Source organism: Antennarius striatus, chromosome 23, assembly GCF_040054535.1.
Source record: "Antennarius striatus isolate MH-2024 chromosome 23, ASM4005453v1, whole genome shotgun sequence".
Classification (NCBI taxonomy): domain Eukaryota; kingdom Metazoa; phylum Chordata; class Actinopteri; order Lophiiformes; family Antennariidae; genus Antennarius; species Antennarius striatus.
Genome location: NC_090798.1, coordinates 4,082,748 through 4,105,176, shown reverse-complemented (window position 1 = coordinate 4,105,176; position 22,429 = coordinate 4,082,748). Strand labels below are relative to the sequence as shown.

Here is a 22,429-nt window from a genome sequence, read left to right as displayed (position 1 = left end):
TCCCCCTCTCTCACCTCGCCATGACCTCCCCCGCGCTATCGCTCCTGTCTCCTCACTCACACACTGATTATTGCTTCCTCTTATTCTTCTCGGGGGGGACGAGCAGAAAAACAAAGTGACGTGTTGCCCTCACATTTCTTCTGTTTTCTCTCATTTCTCCTCCGCTAATGGGCCTCGCTCCCTCCCTCCTTCCCTCCCTCCCCCATTCATCCCTCCTTCTCTTTTTGTGACTTTCTTGCATCCCCCTTTTCTTTTTCTCCCCTCTTAATGGCCATTCACTCCTTTAGTTCCTCCTTTTTTCCCCTCTAACTTCCATTTTTTCTTTTCCTCACCCTTTTCTCTTGTCTGTCGCTCATCTGTCCTTTTCCCCCCTTTCTCCTCACTTGCACCATCTGTCTCTCTCTTCTTCGTAATATTTCTCTACTCTCTCCATCTAAGTATTCATTTATCTTTCCATTCCACCTCAAATCTCTTTCCTCTCTTCATTTACCAGTTCCATCTCTTTTCTCACTCATATTCTTCCCCCATTGGTCTCTGTCCCCCTCTTTCACCTGATCTTCCCCCTTTCACCCTCTCTCCTCTTTCTGGAACAATATTCTCACTCTCCTCTTTCCATCTTTCATCCCTCCATTCTTTATGTTCTCCCCATCTCCACTTTTACTATTTTCATTCCATTTACTCCTTTCTTTTTTTGTGAATTTGTTTCTCCATGCTCTGATAATGTTTTCACCTCCCTTTTCTCATCCCCCTGTTTTTCTACTCATTTAGTTTTTAACTTTCTAGGAAAATTTGAATTCTTTTCCTCTCCATCTCTACTGCCTACTCACCACCAACTCCAACTTTACTCCTCCTTTGAGACCCATTCTTTCTCCCCCGTCTTCTCACATGCTTCTTGCTCCTCTCTTGTCCTCCCCCCAGTGTTTAGCAGACAGTTAGTTAATAGTTATTCCAGCTGTGGGGAAGATTTATTAGTTTGGGACCGTTGGGGATTTTCTTCTTATTCTTAATGGCCGACTGTCAGGTTACTCAGAATTCATCATGTTTACACCCAAAACACACACACACACACACACACACACACACACACACACACACACACACACACACACACAGAGTTGTGATTATGTAATGTTTAAAGCAAACATTGAACCAACGATACTTAAGAATTTACAGGAACTCTTCAACTGCATAGAGTCACTCTCTTTTTCTGCTCCGTTCTCCTCCCTCCATTCACTCAGCTGTCAATCTCCTCCAACAGTTGACAGGCAAGAGAGGTCAAAGGTCACTAAAAGCAGTGAAAGTGGATTTCACTTTTATCAAGAGGAGCAGCCATTTTGGCACCCGTCCACCTCTGCGTTCTGTCCTCTCCAAAAATCCACCTTCCTCTACCCATCAATCATCTATCCATTTATCTAATGCACTTTTCCGTGATGGCTCTTTAGGGTGTCTGGCTGTGATGGCAACTGTTTCTTTATTTCAAACAAAAAGTTCTTGAGAGGCAGAACAGCAGAATCCAAAAGATGACTAACCTGACAGCAAATGAAAGCTTTCATGAGAAGAATTCCTCTATGAAACTGAGATATTAGCAACACTTTGTGTTCTTCTATCTGCTTCCAAACCAGACGTGACCTACAAGAGGTCACCAGAAATAGCAAAAGTACTCCGACACCTGTCTGCCGTCGGTCATCCCTGCCTCCTTCCGTAAAATCCCATTGGTAAATCCACATTTGAGTTAAAAGGTCACCGCCAAAACACAAAGGACACGCCTGTCAATCAAGCCTCTGTCTTGACGTCTACCATGTTTAGGTCTGCAAAGAAATGTGCAAAAAAAGAGACGAGAACAATATCTGCAGAGGAAGAAAGGAGCATCTTGACAGCAGTCTATCAGTGTGGTCATCGCTGTCATCGGAGATTTCACTTAGAGCAACGTTTGTCCATCATCTCTCAACTCCACCCTCCATATCTCTGTTTCTCCTCTCTTGTGTCTCTCTTCATCTTCCAGTCTGTGCCACCATTAAGGGTCGAAAGGTCACGGGGTTTTCTCATAGGCAGCAAAGAACAATGCTTTTGACACATGCCTGTCAGCAACAACAGGCTTCCAGGACAAAGGTTGAAGAAAAAACAAGAAATGTTCATCAAGTCAAGACTTTGTTCTGACCAGAATATATCAAATATCAATGCCACAGCAAGATATTAATGGGCAAATCAGGGTTTATATTAAGAGGCTATTTACGTAAAAAGTTAAAAATAGATGCTCTAATATATCTGAACACTCTTGTATTGCACGCAAAAACATGAGTTCAAGACATCCCAGATACCCAAAATCCTCACATCGTCAACTGCAATCCAAGAATATTTGATGTCATTGAGAAATTAAAAAAACCAAAAACTTTATTTCCTCCATAAATATCTTCGATAAAATTATTCATCACAAGGAATGCATTCAGTGCGTGAAAGGCTAACTCAAATTAAAAGAAAAAAAAAAAGGGATGGTACGTCTTAATAGAACCTGAATGAATGAAAGGATTTTACACTTAACCCTCAAAATCAGCTCTCGACCTCTGAAAGCAAGAGGTCAAAATTTGTATTCAGAGGTTATCGGGCAAAGCTTTTACTTCAGCTCTAACCAAACACCAAACAGTAATGTTCTCACACTGTCTCCTTAATATTCCCTGCCTTTATTTTTTTACCAACATTTGTTTTTAACTTCACAATCTACACAGATGACAGGCCAAAGCCACAACACACAAATCTGCACCCTGCAGCTTGAACTGTATCACTCTATCTTGAACTATGAATGGAATGAGGTACGTTTGGATGTTATCGCTGCACTACAGAGGATGAATTTTTCTTTCTTACAGGAGGCCCAAGAAGTAAATTAAAACCAAAAGCTTGTATCTCTGTACATCTGCCTGCAGCACAACACAACCTCCAGAGTGATACTTCTACAGCAAACACACTGCACTTAATCCACAGTGGGTCAACTGCCCGCCATGTGCCGGGAAAATTAAATACAGAAAGATAAAATCATGATGCTTTATCGCTCCCTGTAGGCAAGTCAGCTTTTGTGTTCTTCCCCGACACAGAGAGGTCAGGGGTCAGATGCAGAGCAGCACCACTGAAGCTACCCCAAGGCATTTAAGGAAGCTTAATGTCACGAAGGAGGCAGTCAAATGGCGCACCAAGCAGCGTGCTACAAGTTGTTAAATGTATTGATAATATATTGATTACTGGTAAATTTAAATGATAAATTTATTGATATTTTACCTGTTTCTATTTAAAACTAGAGTAGCAGCCATAGTCATGGAATCTCTAAAGCACTCTAAAGATATTCGAATGAACACATCAGAACACTGACAGGGTTACAAAAGGAGACAAAAGTCTGAGTCCAGAAAGTTGGCAATGAATGTTTCAAAGAGATCATCTCAATTTTATATTGGTTCTGAGGAATGTACATCATTTCAACTGAATAGCATCAATTCAGTCATTTAAAAACTGATGCAAAGATGGAGTAATTATAAATGCATCTAGGATTGTTGGAGCAGTTTGCACTTAAACAATCTTTTTTTCCCCAATAGCAGTTGTTTCAAGTCCATACCAAATTTTTTGCTTGTAAAGGTTCTGTTTGGGTTCGGATTCTTTCATAGCTGTTATGTGTATGCTGGGAAGCTTGTTTGTTTTTTTCTTGTACTGTTGCAAAACCATGCTGCAATTCTGTATACTTAATTCCTAATCTCTTGCATTCCCTGGTATAACATCAGCTTTATCTAGCTGCTTATTCCATTTAGACTCAATCGCCTTAGAAAGTAAAGTCGATGTAGACATCTTGGGGGAAACAATAACCTTGGTATTTGATACCCTCCGCGACAAAGTATGCGCTGTAGTGACATAAATGATCAATATATGATAGGAGACGGACAAATACTGACATTTTTATGCTGCTGGGAATTCCAAATCCCATGAAGTGTTCAAATAAAAGTTTATGTTCTTCTGGCTTGTTAATGGAAATAATTGTGAGGGCAACACTTACAGAGAAGCACACTTGATTTTAAATATTTGTGAAGATGGCTTCATCGTGACTGATTTACACCTCGAAATGACGAGGTCATTGAATGCTGCACTCTAATTTACCATCTATACATATCTAATTTCATGTTTTCTTCCTGCTTTTTCTCCTTTCTCCTGCGTGCTTTATCTCTCACCTCCACTTCCCTTCTGCCTCCCTCTTCATTTGCAGGGACAGAGAAGTTGTGCTAGCCCTTAAAAAAGTGACAGGGCTGAAATGGAAGGAGAATGGAAAAATAAAACTGAGAGACGAGTGCTGGTGGTTCAACCAGGGGTCTCTGCTGTCAATTAGACACTACGCAGATGGAGAGAGAGCGAGTGAGAGATACAGACGGACTGAGAGGGAGAGAAAGAAAGGAAGAAAGAAAACTCCAAAAGAATGACTGGGGAAATATTACAGGACTGCAGGAGAAAGGGAAAGGAGTGAGTGAAGGAGGTCAGGCGGAGGGTAACTAGATGTTACGGAGGAGGAAGAACGGGTGAGTGAGAAACAGAGAGACGATAAACGAGTGCAGGCTGAAGTCAGAGGGGCCTGCTGGGAGCTGCTCTGTGCGCTGATAAAGCAAATAAAGACGGAATACTCCAAAACAAACAGGGCTAGAAAAACAGCAGCTTTTAGCTCTGCTCTGAGCTCAATTTGGACCCAAGCACTTTTTAAAAAGGTCAATTTGGCCCCAGCCACTTTTTTAAAGTCAATTTGGATCCAGACACTATTTAGGGGTCAATTCCAGGACGGGAGTTCATTTTGGGTTTGCCAACTCAACACAGATTTCATTCTGATGTCTTCGCACATGGCATATGAAAGAAAAAAAAGTTTGTGGATTGAAGATGGCTTCAATCTTCAATCTAAGCCTAAAATATTATTTTATTTAATTTATAAGTCAGTGTTTTCAGGGTCGACCCAGGGTCTGGCACTGAAAGTCACACCCCATTTATACCTGGTATTAAAATGAGATTTGTATCCTGTCCAACCTTCAACCTTGTATTTACACCTGGTATTTTAAATGCATTCTTATCTTCACTGAGATCGGATCTCTGTCCTCCAGAGAAAAACATTCGTCATTTAGCAACAAATCAACCTGCAGAATCTCAAGAATGTTTCTGGGAATTAAGTGACTTGTTAAGTTAGGGGAATCTGACTTATTGAAGGACCAAAACAGAGTAGTGCGTCATCTGCCAAGTACCTTAACGGCACATGCCTCACCCAGGCCACGCCTTGAGATTCTGTCCTTGAAAATAAATGCGATCGTACACAAGGGACAACCTTGGCGAACCTCTAAGGAAACGTTTGGTTTGACCCAGAACACAAATATCGCTTTGTTACAGAAGCAACAAATGAATCATAGGTAAAAGCAGCCTCACCACCCCCATACTGGTGCAGTATTACCCTCACTGGATGTAGACTAGATGAGCAACATCCCATCAACCCCCCCCCCACAAAAAGCCTGCAAATGTGAGGACGTTTGTGCCCTTTTTCATGATCAGAATGGAATTTGCTCCTCCTGAACCCAACACTCAACTTCTGGTTGAAGCCTTATTTCCACCACCCAGTCCGCCACTCCCCAGCTACTGAAAGTATTAATCTGTTTCATCCATTTCCTTACATTTGCTGTTTAATCCCATTCCATTCTGCGCAGAAGGAGAAATATATTATTTTGGTTGGCCAACTTTACAAACCTTTCCAATACTTCTCTGGTCCCAAATGTCTCCTTAAGCAATAATTAAATTACTGGCAAAAAAAAAAAAAAAAAAAGAATTTGCTTTTTTAGAAAAATGAGACACTGTGAGGTATTTCACAACAAAACACCGGACCTTGAAATAAAATACATCTCTGAGTCTGTCTCTTAACAAAGCCCCAAAACAGGAAAGGGTTGAAAGGCGAGAGCATTTTAAGGGTTTTGACTTTTTGGTTTGACCATGGAGTGACCGCATCCACACACACACACACACACACACACACACAGGAAGGGGTGTAGATGCCGGCCATATCGGGGCGACTGACAGAGAGGTCATGACTGATAACACAGAACAATGACCTGACCCGGTCATCACACGGTCACTGTACGAGTGTGTGTGTTTGAAAAATAAATAGGACACAGCAATTACATGGTGTGAAAGAACGCATTTGAGACCTGAGTGTGAGCAACTGTAACTGCCTTTTTTGAAGAGGTTTGTAGTTGTCTTGGGTCGATTCACATGCATCTTAAAATGAGCTTTTAACACTTTGACCCCCCAGCGACCCCCTCCAATCTTGACCACTACTTGACCACTGGTCTGAAGTACCGAACCGCAGCTCCTTACCTCATCCATTCAGGTCGCTGACCAGTAAGTGTTGCTGTAACCACTGCCTGACCTGTTGTCACGCCGATAAGGCCCGGCCACAGACGGGACAGGAAGTTGAGCCAGGGGCCGAGAAACAAACACGCACACGCTGACCTCTCCCACACAAATAACAGTTTGAACTCATAAATCTGTAGATATGGACACATGTATTTAGAGCAGCGGTATCGCGTTACTGTTATCCTGAATGCAGCAGGATCATTGGGGCGTTTATTAGACCCAGTCCCCGCCGTGCATGTGTGGGTGTGCATTCAGCATTATAATGTATCTATAAATGTAGAGGAGTGACGGTGTGTGCGACTAAGTAGGTTTTGGATGATCATGTTTGTGTGTGTGATCAGATAAGTGTGTTTTGGTGGTTTGACGTTTAGTTTACACACCTCCCTGTCACCGATACTTACCCCGCTGACCTCTCACTGCACCCATTTTGAGTTGTGTGCCTGTGTGTGTGAGAAAGCCTAGCGCCTGTGCCTGCTTTGCGTGCCTGACATACACACATCACATTATAGCCTCAATGATGCTTTGTAATGGCATTTTAACGCGAAGTGGAAGATGTAGAAATTGAAAGTGGAGGAAGACACGGAACGCTGGATAGAGTGTAAAAAGAAAGAAGAGATGTTTTACTGAACGACAAAAAGTGCTTGAACTAAAACACCCCTCAATATTACAGCTACTGGTCCCTCATAGTAGTGAATGTTTGAGCTCTGCAACACAACCCTGGATGTCTAATGTGATTTGACGTACAAGGAAGAATCCATGATAAAGTTATTACAGAAGTAGAAATATCCAGCAAGTTCTGAATATGTATTTTACTGACTTCAGCTTCAGGTTCATGTCACTAACAAGGTAGTGGGAGTGGAATCAAAAGATCCCAGTGACAGTTGTGTTGTATATGAAGACACTAGTCCCTTAACGAATCTGAAAGTACAACAGTTGCCTTGTTGCTTGGTGATGTCTCAGACTGCTCGGTCACCAGATTCTTCTATACAACAAAACTTCAACATCTCTTAGCAGAAAACAGCAGCGGTCTTGTTTTTCTGTGATTCCATCCCTGCCCACTTAAAGGAAATGCAGTGCTGCAGTTGGCGCAAACTCAAATGGCTTCCCTGTTTGTATGTGCAACAGTTGTTGGTGTCTTTCTCCTCATGACTTCCAACAGAACGGTGAGCAAAGCATTTAGATGTCTGTCTGATGCCCGTCCACCCTTCGCCTCGCTTTCTTCTCCCGTCCTACTCTTTCACCCCTCTCCACTCCTCTATTAATCCCCCCCTTCTGTGAGCGGTCAAACGGATGAAGGGAAGTGTCAGCGTCCCAAGGAGAGAGAGATGGGAGAGCGGTAGAGAGACGGAGGGAGACTGGGTGAGACCACCCTGTATGTGTTTCACCCGCCGCATCACTTTCACCCGACTGCACTCTTTCACTTTCTATCCTTTGCTCTTTTTTTTTTTTGCAACTCTCCGTCAACATTTTTATGCATTCATGTCTAATTCTCCTTCTTTCTCTGTTCAGAATACACTCCTTTTTGCTTCCATCTCCTCCAGTCATCACCCTTTTGCTTCGCTCTTTCATATCAACTCTCTCCCTCATTTGTGCCTCCCTCTTCAAATGTGACCTCTGTGCCGTTTGTACGCTCTCTGCTCTTCCTTCAAATGTCTGATGTGAGGCGAGGAGTTGAAATGTCAAAGGTCAACTCTGACACGTGTGTACAGTTCATCCTCATGTTGCCAGCAGCCCTTTCCTGAACCCGACCCATCACACACACAGACACACCGTTTAACCAACACACTCGCGTTGAGAGCTCCCATTATAACCGGTCTTCAGGAATGCGACTGGCAGCCTTTTCTGTCTCCTTCCATATGTCTGACTTCATCCGTCTCTTTCCGTCCCCATTCTCATCTGCTCTTTGCCTTGTCCTTCATTTTTTTTAAACCAATTTCTCTGACATCATGTCATTCCTGAGCAAATACTTCTCAGATTCTCACATTCCTCATCTTTGTGTAGGAGTAAAGATTTCAGGTCAGGCTGGTAGAAGGAAAATTTAGAATCAAAGATGGGAAAATAATTTCACTGACAAAGAATTGAATTTGTGGGTGAAAATCACAGCAATCTATTGATAACTTGATAACATCAATGCTAAGTTTAAACTAACAATGTGATTTGTAAGTGTTATTGATATTAAGAATCGCTACATCCTGGAAAAGTTTTGTTCTTAAAGGTATAACTCATACAAATAAAAGGAAGTGAGGCATGTTGAGTAGCATGTCCACTCAAGCTGGGAACAATAACATGACAAACAACTTTTGACATAATCAAGTGAAAGTTTCCTGCTCCAGTTTTGACTTTGCTAGGTACGTGTTATTTTTTTATACAGCAGAAAAATAAAACAAGAGTCACCTGAAGATGGAAGATGTTTTTCTCCTCAGCCTGAAATCTGACAGATGGTCAATGTACAAGTTTAATGAAGCAAAAACCTCAAGAAAGAATTGCTCGCACCTTCATTTCTATTTATCCTAATTAAGCAAATACATTCTTCATTCATCAGTTAAATGATATCTTATTGTAAAAATGTGTTCCCCCTGATATCTGCCTTGTGAACGCAATCTAATAAGATTAAGCTGATAAAAGGCTGATTCACAGAATACTGGTACTGTATGTTGCTCTTTCCTTTGGAACTCAAACTCCTCAATGTTTTTAAAATAAATGGAAGAACATAAAAAATTGGCGTTTTGATGTATTGCTGCAAATTCTCTATGCTGAAAATACATCTTACCTTCCCACCTTTTTAACAACCATCTCTTACCCTTCCCATCTCTCTCTCACTGCCGCATTAGTCTGCATTACAAGGAGGTGAGGTGAAGGTTTTCTCCCCCACTGGGCCTCATCTTATCCCTTAGCCTGTCTATTACCTCCACACACACAAACACAGAGGGAGAATCTGCTATGCTGTCACTGGATAATCGCTACTGGCTACGCCGGTCAATCTAAACACACAGAGTCAGGAGAAGGGGAGCAGATGTCATGCTGTGACATGTTGCTTTTGGAGAGGGAGAGGGAAGCCTTGTGAGGTAATGTTGAGACACACGAAGGTCAGAATAGTTTGTGTATGTGTGCACAACAACAGATAGTGAGTAGCCTGACCAAGGAAACCCAATTGTTGTAGGACAGAAATTTGAAATTGCATATTTGAGGGGGGGAAAATCAACTTGACAGTCTCCCCGCTCTCTGATGTCATGTGTATGACAGTTTTGCTTTCTGAGTGACATTGTGTCTGGGTAACAGATAGAGGGAGAAATGGCATGGAATTTTGACATGGATTACTATTATTATTGTTGACATGCAAATTCATGAAGTGTTCTACGTTTTTTTTGGGGGGGGGGGGGGCAGCGGTAGCTCAGTCCACTAAGTCTTGGGCTAGGGACCGGAGGGTGGCCGGTTCAATACCCATGTGAGCTGGCAGTTTGAACTGGCAGTGGGAGGTGTCAGTTCACCACTTGAGTACTGCCAAGGCACCCTTGAGCAAGAGACCGTCACACACACACACAAACACACATGTCACTAAAATGGCCAAAAAAAAGCAAATTTCTTACGGGGATCAATAAAGGATTGATTATTATCATTATTAGTTTCCTGGAATGCACTTATGTATAATTTTTCAAAGGCATTTTCCTGAACTCTGTTTAACTTTCATGGACTTGTATCATTGTTGACTGTCATGATTGTTATGCTCTGCACTTTAATCTATGGCATGTTTACCTATTCTGGGGAGAAGGATCCTACATTTGTGGTTCTCCCAGTTTCGTTTTGTTTTTAATGAATTTGTTCCAGTTCAGGGTTTTAAGGGTAAAGGGTGTCACTCTGTACAGATTGTAAAGCCAGAGAAGGGTAACAGTTATTTGTGAATTTGGGGTTCACAAATAAAATCTGATTTGAACTGTTTTTGAGTTACGGTCCAGAAAGTAATCCTGACAAATGTATAGAGAGATGGATGGGGTTCATTCTTGTATCCCTCGCCTCATTTTTTTCATGGCCAGGAGTATAAAGGAAAAAATGACAAATGGAGAAAAACAAGGGATAAACGAGAGGACAAGAAGAAATAGCTTTGACACGGAGAAGTAGGACAAAGACAAAGCGCTTAAATAGAGAAATAAATATGGGTGAAAAGGGGGAGAAGAAAATTAAAAATGACAGAAAGAATGATTTAAAAGGGTTAAAGTTCAACAAACTGGATAAGATTTTTTAGAAGATACAAGAGACAGAAAAGAAAACAGAGGGAGAGAAGAAAAGAGATGACATGATAAATGGATAAAATTTGACAGTCTGTGGTCAACCAAAGGAACGGAACAGGGACCAATCAATGACCAGAAACACACATTCTTCTGGGCCGAAGCGGGAAGAATGCCTGGCGTATGAGCGTGAAGCGAAGGGGATGAGTGGGGCTCTACTGTTGCAAGCGTTTTTCTGGAGGGACGCCACACCGCAACACACGAGGGCCAGCCAAAGGTTTGAAGTAACCACAGACTTCTGAATGTTCTAAATATAGGAGAATTGATAGGATCTGTGGAGAGGAGCAGGCTGGGGAGACTCCCACTCTCACTAAATTATTTAGCGATTGCAAAGAAGAGGAGAAAAGGCGCTGACGAAAGATAAGCCTGTTACAGTGAATCAGGGTTTTTTTTTTTAAGTCACGATAAATGCGTTGCTGCAGAAGAAGTTAAACGACAATTCAGCTTGTTCCGCATTAGAACTACTATTTTTGTGCCACCTTTATCAAAAGGTAATGTAGCAACAGAGCCACTAAATGACATCCTAATTTTGCATTATGGGTTACATACGATTTCAGTGGGTAAACTCTGACAGAAAAAAACATTTAACATAAAACTGAAGAATTTTCAAGTTTGAATCATGAAAAAAAACGGTGTCAGAATCTTAATTCCAAATATTCAAATGTAAGTATTTCTTTTCATTTAGCTTCGGTTATGAAAATCATTTAAAAGACGTTACTCTGGGGAATGTTGTGACTATTTTGTATTTTAAACTGAGGGTTGAAGTCTACTGTTTTCAAATGTCTTGTCTATAAAACTGAACCCAGATCAGTTTCAGAGGAACGTTTTCCATAGGTTAGGTTCTTCAAGAACTTGTCAGGGATAGAAATAAAAGCATTGTTATTTCTCAAGATAAATGGAAAGAACTGAAGACTTCTGAACTCAAAACATGATATTCAGAGTATGGAAACTAAATAATTACATCCCACTTCAAAGCGGTGATGTATTGTAATTGTCAGTGTTCGTCCGTTCGTTTGTTGGTATGCCCACCAAATATCTTCACAACCATTGCAGATAGAAAGATGAAACAAAAAGCAAATTACTCAGGCGGCAAAGGGGTTGAAAATGAGATGATGACCTTGACCTTGAGAAAACTAGGTCAAGGTCAGATTTAAACTTTTGTACACTCAGGAACCGGATTAGATAGAAAGACGAGGGAGAAGGCCAGTGGGAGTAAGACCATAGATCACAGCTTGTGCTTTGATCAGTGACAGTAGGTCAGAGTACTAGCTTTGATCTTTGACCTATGCAAGTAGGTCAGGGTAAAATTTTGAATTTGGAGGTGTCGTGGGATGTTGCAGTGTGTGACTGCCTTGGTTCTAGTTTTTTATTGATCAGGAAGTGTTTTGTGGAAAAACAACAAAAACACCAAATGCTGACATTAATGATTTATACCATATGAGGGTTAAAATAGGACTACAGTTAATGGAGGTTAAATCTGCACCTGCATCTGGTTGAGCTGCTACACAATAAGCACATGATGGATTTCCACTACACACTGGTGGAAAGAATGGGCAAGGCATGGGCCAGGAAATGACCCACAAAGTAGACAGACTCAAGAATTTTTATGCTTTTTTTCAGTATTGCAAGATGGCAATTTTCATTAATTACATAAAAACTGTTGACCTGACTTCCACTATAATTTATTCAGGGGTAGAGTCCTACCTGGAAACAACACACTGATGTAAGTTACTGCAGCTTGATGGATGAGTTTTATTTTCTTGTGCAATTTTGTATAGCTGCACTGTGTTGAGAAAAGAATCTTACATTTTATCAAAAAAATAAAAACGTTTAGTTTTTTTTACTGTAAGGTCATGTAATACAATTTACTGGCAACAGCCTAACTTTTTATTTTCTAATGACAAAAAATATTAATAATAAATCACTCATGCTTGAAAGCAACATGAACATGGTAAAAATCCCTCAATTAACATAAAATGCATAAAAAAATCGCTCAAGTCACAGTTCTTGATCCAATATCCGTTGTGTTTTTTCAGACTGCTACGACACAACTTTGTTTTGACCTCACTCTGTGTGTGTTGTGTACGTCCATCTAAGAATCTGTGTGTGTCCTGGGGGAACTCCTGTGTCGGCTCTGTCCCAGGACCCCGGAACCTTCCAGAACACCGGGACCCGACCACACAACAAACGGCCCGTCAGCGTGATTTATCGACCATTCAGCATCAGGTCACATTCACAGATACACACAAAGACGTACGCACTCCAAAAGCATCACGTATGTCGACACACGGAGATGAAAAATCTACCTGAAAGAATGTTGATCTAGCGCTGACAAAAAGATGCGCTTGGGCAGATGCGGACTCAGACATGACATTCGAGAGAGGAATTCGAGGGAGGAATTCTTTTGATAAAATAAGAATGGTGGCAAAAAACAATGAAATAAAAGAGCAGAGAAAGCTGAATAACTCCACAAAGGAGTGATGGAGTCAACTGATCGGCAAAAGGAGGAGGGATAGAAGGGGGATGGAGGGACGGGTGAGGAGAGGCTAGAAAACGGGAGTGGGAGCAAAGGAGGGAAAAGGGTGGAGAAGAAAGAAGGAGGGTGTTGAAGTAAACATCAATGCCACATGAATGCAATTTTTTTCTTTTCTCCTTCTCCCCATCTTTCCCCCTTCCTTCTCCTCCTCCAAGCGAGAGAACAAGAGGCACTGCATCATCCCGACAGGCGGAGAAAGAGAAGAGAGGGAGAGAGAAAGAGGGATTGTGACGGAGGGATAAAGGGCTATCCGTCTCTGTCTGTCACCTCATTCATCGTCCCCTGCTTCGTCCTGCCGGCCCATCCGTCATCCGCTGTCTCTCCTCCTCTCTCTCTCTGACACACACACACACACTTTCAAACCTCTTCCACACACTCAACAACAAGGACGAAACACACACGCATCAAAGATGGGCAGGCAGACACACAAACTTTAAGTCGATCTCCGCCCTGTTTCACAAACTCACTGTGACAGACAGAAGGACCCACACACACACACACACATTTTACTTTCACAGCAAAGATGACAAACACACACAAACTGCAGCCAAAAAGTCACACACTTCCTTCCACCCTGTTTCACACATTCACAACGATGACAGATACACTGATGCGCACCCAAGTTTCTTCTGAATCACTTTACTCCACAGAATCAAACACAAGTTTTTATCTTTTTTTAACACACGTATAAACTTGTCAAAATACGGTGCATACACACACACACACACACACACACACACACACACACACACACACACACACACACACAAACACTCCTGTATTCTCCTTAGCTCAGCGGAGTTGTCCAGTTACGTCTCTCCTCCATCTCGCTTTTTCCCAGGACTCTGGGACAAGAAGCCCCCCGGGCTGGCTTCCTGTACCCTGGCATGTCCCGGCGACAACAGGTCCAGTTCGAGGACCAGAACGGCTGCCGAGGTCCAGGACAGCAGCGGGAAAGTTAACTATTAGGATCGTTTTTTCTCGCTTTAAGACGAAACGTCTGTAGATGCTGTCGTCGCTTGGGAAAACTGAGATCGTTGTGAGATTAGGCGACAACTAATATCATCTCATCTTACAGGACTGAAGCTAAAGGTTTATTTCGATCCGTGAAAGCAGAACAGCCCAGAATCAAAGAGGATTGGTTCAAATCCGCCCACTGAAGCCAGAATATATCACAACCCACACACAGCCCTCCATCACATGAGACAATAAGTATATGAGAATCAATCCAGTAAAATAAAGATCTACTAAGAACTACAATGAGATGTTTTACCAGCTATTAGATGAGCCGATGCAGCAGATCTGCATCACTACAACAGATAAAAGCTCCACCTTAAGTCGAAAGTGCTTGTTTATTAGCCAACCAATTTTTTTTTTATTTAAAATTCCACATAAAATATTTAATAAAATTTTAAAATTGCATTTTTCAGATATTACAACTGCATTTCATATGGATCATCTTCTATGGAAATAATTCTATTTTGTATGAAAAAATGTTAAACGTATTTGTGATATGGTTGTTGTGGATGGGTCTGGTATCAATTTCCAAAATGGCACTATTTTTTAATACTGGTCTGAAATGATAAATGATAAATTATAAACTATGAATTATTTATATTCAAATGATATTTTTGTAAACTTCATCCGTAGCAGAAGCTGAACGTTTAGTGTGTGTTTTCTTGAGGGATATTTCTCACCTAACCTTAGCGGCTACGTATTCCTCCGCAGAGACAACAGTAGATGGGAAAAAGTGTGGGAATATTGGTATTTTAAGAGTTGACTGACTGCAGAACAAGGGATGGAAGTTGGAAAACAAAGATGAGAAGAATGTAGGATGGGGGGTGATGTTGTTAAAGAGTGAAACAAAACAAAAAAATCAGAAAACCAAATGAAGGAGGAAGACAAGGCGGAGAAAGCACTGAAGGAGGATGACTGGGGGTGTGAGGAAGGATGAGAGGAAGGATGAAAAGGGTGAGGGGGGAGGAGGTAGAAAAAAAAGATAGCGGAGAGAGGAAAAAAAAAAACAGAAAACGAAGGAGAGAGTACCACGAGGGAGACAAAGACCTACTTGTCTCAAGTCACTGAAGGCCAGAAGCAACGTGTCACCCTGGAAGCCTGCGACCGGGCCGGCTCTGGCAAAACCTGTGGGAAAATACAAACCCGCCCCCCAGTCCACCCCCGGAGAGAGGGAAGAGAGGAGGAGCAGGAAAAAAGAGGGTGAAAAACGGAATAATAAAAGACCTGGTCGGATTCGCTATGCATCAGGATAGATTGGCAGACAAATGACAGCCTAGGGAGGAGGGGGGAGGAAGGGGTAGTGGGGGGCAGGGTGTCAGAGTCATGTCGGCGGGTCTTGTTGGAAAAGAGTGTGTGACAGTTGGTCGTCTTATAGTGTGTGTAGGAGAGTGTGTGTGTGTGTGTGTGTGTGTGTGTGTGTATGTGTTTATTTGTTGCTGGTTCAGAGCTTCGCCTGCATGTTTGTGAATAGTTGAGGTCTGTTGGATTTTGAACCCAGGGTGACACCTCTCTATGTGTGTGTGGCCGTGTGTGTGTGTGTGTGTGTGTGTGTGAAAGTCGGGGTCGTACGGAGTGTGAGCTGGGGTCCTGGCGTCAGTTGGCCCCCGTAAACAAGCCGACTGGTATTCTGAGCGAGGGAACGGTAGAAAAGAGGAGTGCCGCGAGGAGAAAGAGAGCAAGCCTGTAGCTAATCTTTTTTTTTTTTTAAACCTCGGGACATAATCTTATACACACACACACACACACACACACGCACACGCACACGCACACGCACACACACACTGCAGCACTGATTATATGCCTGCCATCTTCATGACACACACACACACGTACACAAGCTGAACTGTGAAGCTAACAGCTAAGCTAACATTCTATCTCCAAACCAAAGTTCTGATTTCTAACTTTAACCTCAAACATTTTTGTCACCTTTCTTCACTGATTTTTATTTTCTCGCCCTTCCTTGTCTATTTTTCTGTTCGACTAACATTCTTTGACTTCACTACTGACATAAAAGCAGGTAAAAAGAAAGATCTGACCAGATGACACCTAAAGAGGTAAAATAGGGTAGCTCATTTTACCCCCTTGTATCATTAGAACACAACAGCCCCATAATAGTCTGTCATGACGCCACTTAAAGTCGTCTAGTGGCGTAAATATTGATTTAACTTATGAGCTAATTTCATTTACAGGAACATTCCCTGTTGATCCCAAGTGGAATAAAACCTTAATTTGTGTTGTTGGTGACATGTTAATGACAAGAGTAAAACACTGTTCCTCTATTTTTATCTTCATTCTTCCAGCTCATCCTCTCCATCTTTTCCCACACTTGCTACCCAGCATCCATGTTTAAGTCTCCTGCACCTGTCTTTCTTTCAATCTTTTTTAATCTCCAATTCTTCTTCACTTCCTCCTCTATTCAGACCTGCTGTTAATTTTCATTTAATCCTTCCTCTCCTCCAGGTATTTGATCACTGCATTTTTTTTTATTTCACAAGTTTTTATTTAATCCCATTTTCTCTGGCTCCTTGCTTTTTAACTTCTTTTCATCCCATTCGGCTCCACCCGTCTTGGTCCTTTTCTTTTTTTTAAATTTAATCCCCTCTCAATTCGTTTTCTTAGAAACCCCCTACAGTTTTTTTTTACCACTTGCCTTTTTTATCATTTTTAATCTCTCTTTAATCTATTATCTACAATTCTTCATGTTATTCTCATCTTTTCACAACATCCTTGATTCATTTTCCATGTTCCCTGTTCTTTTATTCATCCCTTCTTTCACAGCAACTGTTTTTTCTTCATCCATTTTTCATTCTTACCCATATTAAACTTATTCGTGAACCTGCTGCTCTTTTGCTCCTCTCTCTGCTTCTCCTTTCACCCCTCATGAACTCAACCAATGGCACTTTAAAACTTCAGAACTTACTTAAATTATTTGCCAACTCTTTTTATCCACCCCTCATCACATCCTTCAAACTCTTCCCTCAATACTCAATAATTTTTCACAGTAAACTTTGTGGCATTCCTCTAAACAACAGTCAAAAATGGGGACTTGTTTGAATACGTTCAATGAAACAGAGATTATGAGCCCTACTCAAAGTCTTTAAACTGAGCTGGGATGGTATTCAGGACAAGTCATTGACCTGCTACCTGTAGGTGACTCCACACACACACACACACACACACACACACACTAGAGTTCAGCTAAATCCTCAGCAATACGTATAAGTCAGATCAAACCGTACGTATGCTGAGACAACAGGTTCTCGTTGGCCTCTTCAATCACCGCAAGCACAATCATTTAATTTTGTACACCTTCCTCACCTTTGTGTATGCTAATGCTTTTACCTTTCCTGCTACAGTGAACAATTCAGCAAATAAAAATTTTTTTTCATGATCAGTTTGCTGAAAGCTTCAGCAACTTTTCTCCATAAAGCTAGAAAAATGTTCGAGGCTGAGAAACGGGCCTCGACTTTCTCTTGACTTTGGGTAAGTAAAAAAAGACTACATTTCTGGGTCGACTTTTTATTTAATTTACGTACGCATCTCACTGTTTTCATTTAAGCCCTTGTTGTTGATCTCATATTCTGTTTCTCAACCATCGTTCATTCATCTTTTTCCCCATTTACATTTAATCCCAGCCATTTCTCCTCGCTCTCTTTTCTAGTTCTCTTCCCTCCAACCTTCCCACTTTTGAATATTTGGGGTTTTTTTTGGTTTTTTACAATCAATCTCTTCCTTTACTTTTCCAATTTTATCCATCTTTCTGCTGTACCTAAGCTTCCCATAATTTGTCTCCCCTCTCATCCCTCCAAGTGTTTCTCTAGGCCTCCGTCTGCTCAGCGTAAGTAACTCTGTAACCTGCTAACCCCTCCATAGCCCTCCACGCATGTCACCCCTCGTCACGTCACAAGCATACCTAAATAACATGCACAGTGTGACCCGCGCTGTGACTCTTAAGAACCTTGATCATTTAAAAAAAAAAAAAAAAAACTTTAATCCTTCCCCCTTCATTATTAGAAAACAAGACTGGGGAGGGGGAACACAGGGACAAAAAGATGGACAAGTTGGAAGAATTTAAAATGATAGGAGAGGAGACCGAAAGAGAAGGAGAAGAGAGAAAAGGATTAAGGGGGGCAAGAAAGTGAAGTATCAGACTCTCCTCGTCAGTATGTAACTGGTTGATCCATAGCACCCCCTGGACTTTCAAATACAAACTGCATCACATTATTAGTCGTAATTTTTACAAGACTATTAGGCGCAGAAATCGAAAAAGTGTTTCATGAATATCGCTGCGGTGTCATCCTATGTGAGACGCTGTGACGTTTTGGGTTTGTTCGTTATCGGGAGCATTCTTGCAAAAACATGCTCATGATTAGAGGAGGTTTTGGAGGGGAAAAAAAACCTACCAAACAGGAAGAATGAGGGAAATGAAAGTAAAAAGATACTGATAGGACTGAAGGGAAGGAAAACGAATGGTAATTACAGTTGACACTCACTCTCACACTCCTTGACGTCGGTGTAGAGCTGGTGTAGCGCTCCCATTGAGATCTGTCTGACCTCCGGGTCGAGCAGGAGTTGCATCAGGGAGGTGGCAATGTGTTTGCAGGCTGACATGCAGGCTGTCTGGGCTACTTTACCCTGATAGATGGAGGAAGAAATAGAAGATGAAATAACATCAGTGTATTTTGTGTCACATGGCAATCGCTAAAAAGCACAACTTCCTCTCATTTCCTGTTATATATCCTCATCACCTCTGTGAAGAGGATTACTGTACTCCAAAAATAACATCATTTTTTTTACAAAGACTGATGTCGTAGCATTTATTTATTTATCTATTTATCTATTTTGGTGCAGTTCCAGGTGTGCTTCCAGTGAGACATGTGGACTTTGTTCAAGCACTCAAGTTCCATCATGTCTGTTTTTATTTTGATTTGGTTACTACGACGGAAAAATGACATAGTAATAAAAACACTCATCCTCGCTAACAACACACCCACACACAACTGAGACACACACGACAAACATGAAGACAATAATATACAGCCATAACCAGATGAGTTCCTGTGCACTTAATTGCATGGTTTTGCAGTGCATACACACATGCACAAACTCACACACACACACACACACACACACACACACACACACACACACATGCACGCGCACACATTCATACTGAAAGCTGCATTCAGGTGCAGTCAGAATGATGAAGTACCATAACAAGAATTAAAGCAGCGGATGAGGAAGTACATGACAACACATTAATACAAAAACCAAAACATGTGTTTGTGTCACTTCAATCCTGTGTGTGGGAGAGAAAAAGAGAGACGGAGTGTGTGTGTGTGTGTGTGTGTGTGTGTGTGTGTGTGTGTGCGTGTGTGTGATCTCAGCAGCCAGGCCTGACCTCCATTTTGACCTTGACGTCTGCATTCCAACAGCATGAATCAAAGAGGCGAAAAAGGAAACAAACTAAAAATGGGGTTAATCTTGTTAAAAGTTCAACTTAGATGTGAAGGAAAAAACGAGAAAAAAAAACTACTTTACTTTCCACCTAATGATGAACAAAACTCAAATTCACTTCCTCATTCATTAAGTTTCATTTTTGAAGAATTTATATAGAAAAAGTAACAAAAACAAAATTAAAGTCCTTGTAAGAATAAGAGAATAATGTTGATTTCTTTTCCTCTGATGAAATCTGGGGGGGATGAATGAAAGGAGGCGCATGTTCTACTGCAAGTCCTGACCAACAGAATTAATCCTGACAGGACCTTGATGTGTCCGGTCGACACAAACACATCTTTAGGTAATTAACACACACCAGACCTGCATATTTAAGTGCCCTCATTAATCACAGTGAGACAGACACACACATGTATGACTGTTTAATGTTTAGCTTTAGGTGTTGGTGTAAATCTGTTATAATCATATAACTGCTCTGTGTGTTTATGCAGCTCTGATTACTGTTGTGGTTATGTGTGTCTATTTTGGCTGTTTTTAAATGTTGTTATCTCGCTGTGATTTGAATTGCATTGATTCTCTCAATTTGACTTAAATAGCCCCTAGAAATCAATTCTAACATCAAACAGTTAAAGAAAAAAGGAACTTTCTCTGAAAATTACTTTTTATAACTCTCCCATAGAAGCCGTATCATTAAACTTGAAACGAAAGATGGCTAACTTTCTGGTAAAAGTATCAAAATGATTTCTCTTCACAAATAACCATGAAATTAAAAAAAAATTATAGGAATTTCTGATTCCTATACAGTAATCTGATTTTCACCAGAACGTAAATCTGCAGCCAAACTGCTGTAGGACCTGACTGCTGTAGAAATGTCTGTGATAACTGTCGTGACGTAACTCATCTACTGATGACGTGACGTGTGGCATCCCATTTCATAGTTTTCAAACATGACCCCTCATAGGTTTTAAGGGGCACAAAGAGGGGTGCTGGAAAATGAGGGTAAAGTTGAAAAGAGGGATTGGGATTATTCTGATAACAGCAGACTCATATTAGATTTCCCAATAAAATAGCAATAAGGTCTGAAATGGACGTAGGCAGGCCTGGCATTTAGAAGTCCCTGATAAGATCAGTCATCATTATAGCCACAAAATCCGTAAAATTCTAAAACATGGGAGATGTTTAAGTCAACCCTGGCTGGCAAATGTTTGTTGCACACACGACTACATACAGTGTCAGGATCTTCCACCTGTATCAACTTTTATCTTCTTAAAGGCTCAACTTCTGGGTTCAGTGGCTGACAGAAACTTGTGTTTTTAGTCTACTTTGTTGCCAGAGCATCTCAAACCAACCACATAGCAGCTTTCAGAAATTGTTCTGTCGTTTGGTAACAGACAGAAGCGAAAAGGAGAAACCTCCACGCGACACCTCTCGTCTATCCCAACACAAATCCTATCACATCTTTTAAATCCAGGTTTTTCTTCAAGGTCCTTTCAGTACAGTGGTGAAAAGAAACCACAAGCTAAAGGGAAGAAATTAGTGAATTAAACTGTCAGACTCTTGAGTTTCTCTGGTTCCTGGCTTACCATATCCAGGAAATTTAATAAAAAATGAACTGAGATTGCAAATTTAAAAGCCCATTATTAGATACATTAGTTGACAGTATTGGATTTCATCACAAAATAATTTAATCAAGTGTTTTTTGATCCAAATGACATACTTAAATATAATTTCCTCTCTTTGTTCTCCAGGCAGACTGTAATAACCACGTTCTCCTCAGAGATCCATAAGCTTCATCTTATCTTATATAACAAACCCAACAGCAGCTAAAATACCCCATTGTCATTGCGACTGAACCGAGATCCACCTCAGGAAAGAGTTTGGAGTGCAGGTCATTCAGGAGGCAGGCCTCACCTCAAAGGGAAATCAAATTACACACACGTGTAGGCCCAGATGTTCACAGAACGTACACCTACGACTGGCCGGATATCCTCAAATACGACGACGGCCTCTGAGCTCCATATGAAAACACACAGGCGTGTGTGCGCACACACAAACACACACATACACAATGCAACCCCAGGGGTCAGTTATCATGGGGTGAGATTGAGCGTGAAATAGGCTAATTCTATTTACATGTCCCGAACCTGGCTGACTGACACACACAAACACACAGGTAGGTCTGCCCAACAGGAACGCCAGTGTCTCAGTGCAGACAACTGGGAACCATTAGCCTGAGGCGCACACTGGTGGAAGGGAGGAGAGGGAGCGAAGATGGGAGAAGAGAAGGAATAAAGGGGGCAAAGAAAAAAGAATGAAAGGTAAGGAAATGTAAAAAGGGTGAAGAAAAGAAAGGAATAATTAGGAAAGGAAATGTGAGGACAGAGGCAATGAGGGAGGAAGAAAAAAATACAAAAAACAGCAAGAAGGTAGGACAAGAAAGGTGAAACAAGGTGAGTGGAATAAAGCAGAGTGATAAAAAAACACAATGAAAGGTAGAAAAGGAAGGAAAAATGAAAGGAAGATTACAGGGAAGAGAAAGAAATAAAAGGAGAGGAAAAGAAATGAAAACTCCAAAACAAGGGGGAAAAACAGAGGAAACTCAAAAACTGAACTGAAATATTGATAACCACAAGAAGTAAACAAGAGAGAGATGCACACTGATGGAAGGAAGAAGGGGTGAGGTGAATGGAAGGAGCAGTGGAATTAGGAAGGAAGGTAATCGAAGAGGGTG

General features: G+C 41.3%; 1 protein-coding gene across 2 annotated transcripts in view; it reads right to left on the bottom strand.

Moving 5' to 3' along the window:
- Positions 1 to 22,429, bottom strand: part of exoc6b (exocyst complex component 6B) — a 71,179-nt gene that overhangs the window by 7,925 nt on the left and 40,825 nt on the right. For both annotated transcript variants that reach the window (XM_068308371.1, XM_068308372.1), the window contains 2 exons: positions 18,735 to 18,876; positions 15,293 to 15,366 (listed from right to left, as the gene is read on the bottom strand). In XM_068308371.1, the coding sequence (XP_068164472.1) occupies positions 15,293 to 15,366; positions 18,735 to 18,876 (216 nt within the window). The remainder of the gene's footprint in view (positions 1 to 15,292; positions 15,367 to 18,734; positions 18,877 to 22,429) is intronic.